General features: G+C 35.5%; 1 protein-coding gene across 1 annotated transcript; it reads left to right on the plus strand.

Moving 5' to 3' along the window:
- The first annotated feature begins 549 nt into the window (after window positions 1-549).
- On the plus strand, window positions 550-8,577 carry LOC105118719 (probable galacturonosyltransferase 7). Its single transcript, XM_011016730.1, has 9 exons — window positions 550-1,131; window positions 1,352-1,389; window positions 1,515-1,583; window positions 3,708-3,759; window positions 3,886-3,935; window positions 4,024-4,322; window positions 6,110-6,467; window positions 6,554-7,099; window positions 7,526-8,577. Exons 1-9 carry the CDS (start codon window positions 987-989, stop codon window positions 7,802-7,804), a joined length of 1,836 nt encoding a protein of 611 aa, XP_011015032.1. The 5' UTR covers window positions 550-986; the 3' UTR covers window positions 7,805-8,577.
- Window positions 8,578-9,366: the final 789 nt, after the last annotated feature.

Here is a 9,366-nt window from a genome sequence, read left to right on the forward strand (position 1 = left end):
TTATAGACAAATGTAGGTGATACATCACTTTTTTTTTAAAAAAAGAATGGGGCATAATTTATTTTAAAAAAAGATAAAGGTCTGCACGCAAGTGCTTTCTTTGTGGGCCAAGTGTTAAGCCTGACTTACAAGGCCCACAACGCTTGATCTCATTGTTTTATTTTTATATAAATATATGTTTTAAAAAGTCATAACTTTTTTATATTTATTTTTAAAAATAATTTTTGTATTTATATTTTGATTAATACATGTTTTCTATTATTTTTTTATTTGATTTTTTTAAAATAATAATGATTTTTTATTGTATTTAGTGTGTTTATTTTTTATGAGATTAATATAATTCATCTAGAATTTTTTTATATTTAATAGAAATTAAGTTTTTTTAAATAAAAAATTTATTTTCTTACCATATTTTTATTATTTAATAAATTTTACATTTTTATCAATTTTTATTATATAGATTATTTTTGTAATTAAATTTATTAATTATAATATTAAATATATTTTTCTATATTCATCTCTCAATTTCCATTTCTGCGGTGGTAAAATAAAAGACGTTAGTTTCAGAAAAGGTGTCACGTGCAATTCTCCAACTCTGTGTGCGTGGCCGATTCTCTCGCTTTTTCTTTCCTCTCTCTCTCTCTCTCTCTCTCTCTCTCTCTGTGCATCCAGAAAAGGATCCATTTGCATTGTCCAGTTGGAGTTTGTATCTGTAATTGGACGGCAGAAGAAGAGTAGAAGAGGAGAAGCGGTGCAGTGCATAATAATAATAATAATAATAATAATAATACTCGTAATTTTTTGATAATGTGAATGATTTTTTGATTGCGAGGGAAGGAAAAAGCCTGCCTCTGCCTCTCGTAAATGCAATTGAATGAAATTTGAATCTGACAGACGGCCCTGCAGCAGCATATTAGATTAGATTCGATAGGAGCTGTGGTAGAAAGGAAAAGGAGAGAATCTCCTCGGACGAAGAGAGGGAGGAGATGAAAGGCTATCATAATAATCACAATCAAGGGAAAAGGCGATGGAGATGTCTGGTAATAGGAGTGCTATTTCTGGTGCTGCTTTCAATGCTCGTTCCTCTCGTCTTTTTGCTCGGCCTTTACCACAACGGCTTTCACTCCACCGGTAACTCCTTACAACATCTCTCTCTTTTTTTCCCTCCCTCCCCCTCCCTCAGATCCAGCTCTCCTTTCATTTTTTCTGTTGTTTTCTTCTTTCGAATCTAACTAATACATACACACTTTACTTTTTAATAAATACACGCCAACCAGATCTCTTTCTTTCTTTTTTTGTCACATCAAATGAATTCGATTACTAAATTATGTCATTTCGTCTTCCTCCGCAGGACATCTCTCTGATCGACAAACTTCTTCTGCTTCTGCTGTATGTATTTCTTCAATTCAACAATTTTTACTTGTATTGAATTATTAGGGTTTCTTTGATATGACATTACAAGGATTCTTTTCATTTTACGGACTAATTTTATTTTTATTTGCTTGTAACTGTAGACAGACCAGTCAAGCCACATAAAGGAACTTATCAATAACTTTGCACCAACTCTTCCTAAGATTCATCAAGTAATGTCCTTTACTTTTTCCTTGTTTTTCTTGCTAAACTTCGGAACCTTACTCTTATTTATCAGTCTACTTGAAAACTGCCACCGTAACTGAGACTGATAGTTGTTCGGTTTTCGTTTTTTAGGATTCAAAATTAGGCAGTTTAACCTCCCGTCACTTTCTTATACGTATACAACAAGAACTTTGAATGTGTGTTTGCGCGCTCGTTTTTCGATCAGTATGATCACTTTCTTATTCTCTGGCATGCTCAGCCTCCTCCTGCAACATTTTATTATTCATATTTGAGCTTCCCAATTCCCACTAGGTTTTTATTTCTAACATTAGTAAGGTTGAGTGATAAGTGGCATATTAGTATGACGCAATCTTCAAGATTCAAGCTTCATTATGTATTGCTAAATGGGGTTATGGCTTTTAAATAAAATATGAAATTAAATGCTAAATAGACTAACGACTCGTGAATGGGGAAATACCTGCAAATAACGTGAAGGCCAAAGAAAAAGAAACCTAGTACAGAATTGCAGAAGTACCAACTCTGTTCCTGCCTACAGAGTTGCCTAGATTTGAAACTGAAACCTCTAAACCAAGAAATTTACCATGGACACTATACCTACTCCAAATAAACCTATCGATTGCTGAATGGAGTTGCTGTTGTATTAATCAGTGGAAAAACATTGGAAACAATTATGTTGAGTTTGCTATATGATTAAAAAGTTGGGAAATGGCGATGGGTTATTGTCTGGGGAAGACATTTGTTGTGGTATGGACCGTCAGAATGTGTGTTTCTAACCTGTTTACAATTGTATCTGACAAATGTGATCATTGAAAATCCCCTCATCATAAAAACAAATTCATCCCACCCTGATAAATAAATTCGTTTAGAGATAAACAAATAAAATTACAACAGGGATGAACCTGTCAAGTGTATTTAATGAAGAATAAAAAAAATAAGATGTCAAAAGAATTGTCTTTTAACTATTCACTCAAGTTAAAAGAGATCTCAGAATCTTTGAAAATTCTCTCTAAATACCATGGTTTCTGTGTCTTTTTTTTCTCTCTCTTGGCTAAACATCCTCATTGTATTGTTGCTCTGTAATCGCAAAGTTTTGATTTGTAGCAATGGTCCATGCATGAGATCAGAAGCATGCATATCATGGGGAATTTTGGAAAACTTAATTATTATGCATAATCTTCAAAAAGTTTCCCTTTAATGTGCATCAATAAAAATCATATTGATCGATGATGATAGCTTTGTGCTAATAGGATTTGACCTTGGTCAATTATTTGGATTTCTTCTTTCTTCTTTTTCTTTTTGTTTCTGGCAATATAGGAATTTGATGTTTGACAGTAAATCATTCTGCTGAGAAGTTGTTTGATTTTGATCAAGTTTTATATCTTTACACAAATGCAGAAACAGTAACTGAAATCTGATTGTCAGGGACATTCTCGCTATATTGTATGAAAAAAGAGAGATTTGGTGGTTCTCTCTGTTTGATAGAGCAAGATTTTATCTTATTTGCTTTACCATGCTGTTCCTGCCTCCTAAAATGGCATTTCATTTCTACTATTCTTCTCTTCATATATTCATTGTTTGATCTGGAGCGATTCACCAATACTATTAATGCTTCCATTTGTTACTCTCTTCATATATGTATTGAAGAAATTCAGGGCCTTAATTTTTTCTGTTCATCTCTGGCTTCATATAACTTTAGCAACTGATTGCTTTCATTTGTTGTTCCTTTCCAAGTCCTGGAGTCAAAAGTTTTGCTATCCATTGTTAAGGGGTCTATAAAGGTGCATCATCTGGTGCAAATATCTCTCAGTGAATGGCTACAAAAGAAGCTATTACAAATTTCATATTTCAATTCAATTCAATTTCATATGGAATTGCTTCTGGGCTTCTGCACATATCTTGTGCAACTCCTTTTCCCCTGTTCCCATGTAGTATTATATTTATTATGGTCCAGTTCCTTCAGTTATGAATGAAGCAAGATACAGATTCATTGGAAGCTTGAGCTTTTAAGGCCTACTTACAATTTGATTTAACCTGATTAAATTTTTTAGCCTATCTACAGGTATCTAAATCTGTTTTTAATCCACTGTGTTTTCTCGTATTTTGTATCTCAGGATTTAGTTATAAACTTTACAAGTGGAGCAGAAAATAAGACCGCAATTTCAGGTGTTGTTCATGGCAGTCAATGACAAAAAAATCTCAAGCGTTTCTTTTATAATTGTCACTTCCCAACTAAAAGAATGATTATTTAAAAAGAAAAAAAGGCTTATTCTCCTTTCCAATCATGAACAGGTACTCCTGTGGTGCTTCCTGTTGTACCTCAACCACCTCCCATTAGAAATGTATGTGTGCACGCGTCCGAGTGCTTTCTGAAAAGTTAGCCATTTATAATGCTTTTAAAGATTGGAGTCTTTTAATATGTTGTGGCAGGATGGTGCAGCTGCTGGTACAGATGAAATCACAAAGCATAAAAGAAATGCAGTTGAGGAAAGTGAAAAATGTGAGCTCAGATTTGGAGGCTATTGCCATTGGCGTGATAAGCATAGAGAAAATATGAAGGATTTTATGGTGAAGAAATTAAAAGACCAACTTTTTGTGGCTAGAGCATATTATCCTAGCATTGCAAAGCTTCCATCTCAAGAGAAGTTAACTCATGAACTGAAACAAAATATTCAAGAACTGGAGCGTATTCTTAGTGAAAGTTCAACAGATGCTGATCTTCCACCACAGTAAGTCATTTTAAGTTTCATTTCTTTATCTTCCATTAGTTTGAACAGTGCATGGAAATTTTTTTCTTCGATGAAGCGAGGAAGCGATCATACCAATTATTACCATTTTAACTACATAATAAACATCAGTCTAGGGAATGGAGCTTATTATGTGTAAAGCTAAATGTTTCAATGCACACAACAAAGGATGTGTGTTATGAGAGTGCTGTTGCACTGTCCGGCATTTAAGGAAAGCATGCCACATGAGATTACAGCCTCTCCTCACTATTGTGGGACAAACTCATGCAGGCATGATTATAAACAATGATATTGACTCTCTGAAAATTTATAGGAAAGAACAATGCAATTTGGTATCTAAATCTTAAACTCAAAACCTAAAGGAATGTGCATACAAAAACTATGCTGGCTTTCTGGCTGTGAAGAATTTTGCAATGATGATTTCCACCCGGTATTAGAAGTCTCAGCTCGTTATTCTTTGTTCTTCCTAGGTGTCATGCTTTGCCTATATTACACAAAATTAGTGTTCTCCACATTATCTTAGCTCATAGAAATTTATGCGTCGGTGTTCCAATTTGTACTCAACCCACCTTAGCCTTTTTTCCTTTGCTGTCTCAACAAAATATATTGTTCTTGTGGTTTTACTCTTTAACATTACTGGATTCCTGTTTTTCTATAATAAAATTCTAGTGTCATGGTAAGCTCTGAGGATGTCATGCACATGTGCTTGTCACAGCTTCTGCACATGTTGGGTTGCTGGATCCTCCTAGTCCCAATTATGGATCCTCAAGGCTTTGTCCATTCTCACCAATGGTTTTCATCCTTCTCTAACAGCTTCAGCCATTTTCTTTTAGGGGACTTAGTTTTCATTTTCATGTTTGTCCTGCAGCATCAGGTGTGGTCAATGCAGGTGTAATCCATCCTTTCAGTACCCTAAAATTTTCGTTTCATGACACTTGCCTCCCCCTTTATTGCCTTTTTATGATTTCATTTTTGACATTTTGATGCAGCCTATGGATATAACTATAAAATTGACTGAATATTTAAGCAAAGACAAGTTTGTGACTGCAGTACATTTCTGTGAAAGATCAGTATGTGGCAGCTATATTAGGAAATATAAAGTATCAATTCCTTTGATCTCTCCCCTAGCTAAAATTGGAATTTTGTGTTGCTTATATTCTATTCCATTAGCAGTAAGAATATTTCAAGTTTATAAACATGCTTGTAGTCTTTCAGTTCTAGAGATTTTATGAAGAAGGGTGCAACTGTTTGATTTACCTTATTGAGAGTGTGGTGAATTTTAATTCAAAGTTGATGATTCCTTGATCCCTACAATCTGATGCTTAGTTTTTCCATTCAAGGAGTGGTTCCTTATGATGTGAGCTAGTAGTTTTCCACCATTTTCCCCTTGATTCTGCATAAATTGAACCTGTGGTCAATTTCCAAGTCTCAAAATATCTAAATTCCACAACCTGATTCTAACAATAAGTATCAGTTTGTCCCGCATCACTTTTTGAGCAGCTTCACCCACGTTTAACAATTCTACAGAATGTTGAAGCAGAAGTTGGTCAATGATCTGTTGAACTTATTGTTGATTAAGGTGTTGGTGTTCCCTCCCTTTTTGCTATATGGCCTCATTGTTTTTTGATGAAATTTATGCTCGCATTGTCGCTTGCTGTCTCCTTTTGATGTGGACTGTCACTCTTTGATACTTTGTCTCTTGTAATAGATACTGCTTTACAATTTTACATGGTTCCTGCTCCAGCACACTAATTTACCTGTTTCATCAGAATTCAGAAGAAATTACAGAAGATGGAAAATGTGATATCTAAAGCTAAAACATTCCCTGTGGATTGTAATAACATTGACAAGAAATTGAGGCAGATACTTGATCTAACTGAGGAAGAAACTAATTTTCACATGAAGCAGAGTGCTTTCCTTTATCAACTTGCAGTGCAGACCATGCCAAAGGGTTTACACTGTCTCTCTATGAGACTGATTGTAGAATATTTTAAATCGTCTGCTCATGATAAGGAACTCCCTCTGTCTGAGAGATATTCAGATCCATCATTCCAACACTATGTTGTATTCTCCACAAATGTACTTGCTGCTTCAGTTGTAATCAACTCCACTGCTGTGCATGCAAGAGTATGTTGCTAGTATTCTTCCATGTACTCTTTACATTAACAAATTTCTGAATTTTGATTATCTAATCATTTTCCCGCATGCTTCAGGAAAGTGGAAATCTGGTTTTTCATGTTCTGACAGATGGACTGAATTATTATGCAATGAAACTATGGTTCCTTAGAAATACTTACAAGGAAGCTGCTGTCCAAGTTTTGAACATTGAAAATGTTACCCTGAAATATTATGATAAGGAGGTTCTGAAAAGCATGTCCCTGCCAGTGGAGTATCGAGTTTCTTTCCAAACTGTTAATAATCCACCAGCATCTCATTTGAGAACGGAATATGTATCTGTTTTTTCCCATACTCACTATCTTCTTCCTTATATATTTGAGAAGTTGAAGAGAGTTGTGGTTCTGGATGATGATGTTGTTGTCCAACAGGACTTGTCTGACCTGTGGAACCTTAACATGGGAAGGAAAGTGAATGGTGCTTTACAATTATGTTCGGTGCAGTTGGGTCAGCTTAGAAGTTATCTGGGAAAAAGCATTTTTGATAAAACTTCTTGTGCTTGGATGTCTGGATTGAATGTAATTGATCTGGTCAGGTGGAGAGAGCTAGATCTTACTAAAACTTATTGGAAGCTGGGACAAGAGGTGAGTGATTTAGTTTTACCAGATTTATTTTATGAGATATTACTTTTGTGAATAATTTGTTGTTTGACTGTTTAAACATCTGTGAGGAGAAACTAGTTGTATAGTATATATGAAATAGTAACCCAACCCTCTTTTGATCCAATGATCCAAACATAAAGGTATAGCAACTTTGGCAAAAGGATTTGGTTGACCAATTTATGTGATTTCTTATCTTATGCAAGAAAACAAGCTGGATCATAAACCATGAAACTGTAATCAAATGCGTCCACTATATTGCTATAACAACTTTGGTAGAAGGATATTGACCAGTATGATTTCTGTATTTTCATGTGGTGGGTCAGTGAATATTTAAATTTTTACTTTTATTAAATTTTGACGACCAGGTAGATCTCATTTGTTTTCCTACATTTCAAACATGGAAACCAGGTTAGCAAGGGAACAGAATCAGCTGAATCTGTTTCATTGAGCACAAGCTTGCTTACCTTTCAAGACCTAGTTTATCCACTTGATGGTGCATGGGCTTTGTCTGGACTGGGTCATGACTATGGGATTGATGTCCAAGCCATTAAGAAGGCTTCCGTGTTGCACTTTAATGGACAAATGAAACCTTGGCTTGAGGTAGGAATCCCCAAGTATAAACATTATTGGAAGAGGTTTCTAAACCGACATGATCAATTATTGTTGGAGTGCAATGTGAATCCATAACGAGCCAGTGGTATAGTTACTGCCATTGTTTGTGGAGAGCATTCAAGAAGCATGAATGTCCAGATGTTTGTTTTCTTGGTGCTCATAATTTTTCTGAGCTTAGATTCCTGAAAAAGATATTGGGTTGCAACAAAGTAGAGCCTTCTGATTTTTTGGTAAATAAATGGACTGGAATATTTTATCTAGTTCTAGCAAGCAGAAGGGAATGAACACCTTGGAGGCGCCTGTATTCGCCAGGAGAGGAGAACGTATTGTACACTGTAGTGAATGACAGGAAGAACTGCATTCTCTGCTTCTTATTTGGTAAGTTGCATGTGGGATACAAATGCTTAGCAATATTACTGAACACAAAAAGGGTTCAGCTTTATGCTAAATTTCAAGAAGATTGAATAGCCATCTGTGTTGTTACTGGTGGTGGAGAAAGCAAGTTGTCTTGTGCCTATCAAAGTTAATTCTTTTCTCAGGTTGTTTGTTATTTGATTGAAAGTGTGATTAATTAATTTTGTGATGAGAAACTTAAAGGTATGATTTACCTTAACCTTTTGTATCGATATTTAATTGTCAATTTGTTCATGTATTAACCCAATTGACATTGCCGGAATTGTGGCTTGTCAATTGAGGTCCTGGCATGCAGCTGGACATAGCATTGAGGGATTTTTAGTGTCGGCAATAAATATTTCTGAGGGCCCCGGGCTCCTACTCTAGATTTTTCGTTTTTGGCCTCCATCTTCTGGAGTGTAAATGTTAGATTTCAGATATCATTCTAAGCTAAATTCCAAAGGCAGGGTGAGCATGATATAGTTACACATCAACTTGGGATGTTCCCGAAGGCCAGAAGTTGGAGGATGACAAATTCCTGTGTAATTTATTGTTATCTTGTGATATGTTGTGATTGATTGGTATGCTAGAAAGTTTGTGTCCACGCTAAGAGTGGTTTGACAAGGTTGTGGATCGACGAAGTCTGTCCTGTCCATGCGACTAGTTTCCACTAGATTGTTGCATTTAACAGAGCAAGTATGCCTCATAGAAATGGTTATGGATAGCGACAGGCTATTAAATGTGACGGGTAATTGACCTTTTTTGTGTGATAATTGATGTGATGGTGTAATGGGTGGGTCTGCTGCAAGGTTGTTAAAATCACGTTTTGACTTGTAAACATGCTTTACGTGTTAAATCGTTTGAAAAAATCAAAAATGGATAAAATCAGGTTGAAATTGGGTTAAATCACAAAAATCGGATGAAATCGCGCAAAATCGCGATTTCAAGACCGATTTTGCGATTGTGCCAAAATGAGGTGCTGAAATAAAATCCCCATCTCTTGTCCAGCTGTCAAGCACCTATTGTATTTTTTTGCACAGTCACGGACTCACGTGACTCTTTTCACTTGAATGAATTAATTCATTGTCTTCAATCTTCACAAATCACAAAGCACAAAATACTTTTCCCAAGTTTCCCAGCTGAACAAATCCCTAATTGGCAACCATAACGGCGACAACGATCTCCATCCTCCACAAAAGTGGTCAATGACAGTGCTCACGGTCCAGTGACTCCAGTTTTCACTC

The sequence above is a fragment of the Populus euphratica genome, unplaced genomic scaffold (genome assembly GCF_000495115.2).
Source record: "Populus euphratica unplaced genomic scaffold, PopEup_1.0 scaffold2165.1, whole genome shotgun sequence".
Classification (NCBI taxonomy): Eukaryota; Viridiplantae; Streptophyta; class Magnoliopsida; order Malpighiales; family Salicaceae; genus Populus; species Populus euphratica.

Coding starts and splice junctions, on each gene's coding strand:
- LOC105118719 (XM_011016730.1), top strand. CDS start 987: ATGAAAGGCTATCATAATAATCACAATCAAGGGAAAAGGCGATGGAGA. Junction 3,760..3,885: donor AAATAAGACCGCAATTTCAG/GTGTTGTTCATG, acceptor AATCATGAACAG/GTACTCCTGTGGTGCTTCCT. Junction 3,936..4,023: donor AACCACCTCCCATTAGAAAT/GTATGTGTGCAC, acceptor ATGTTGTGGCAG/GATGGTGCAGCTGCTGGTAC.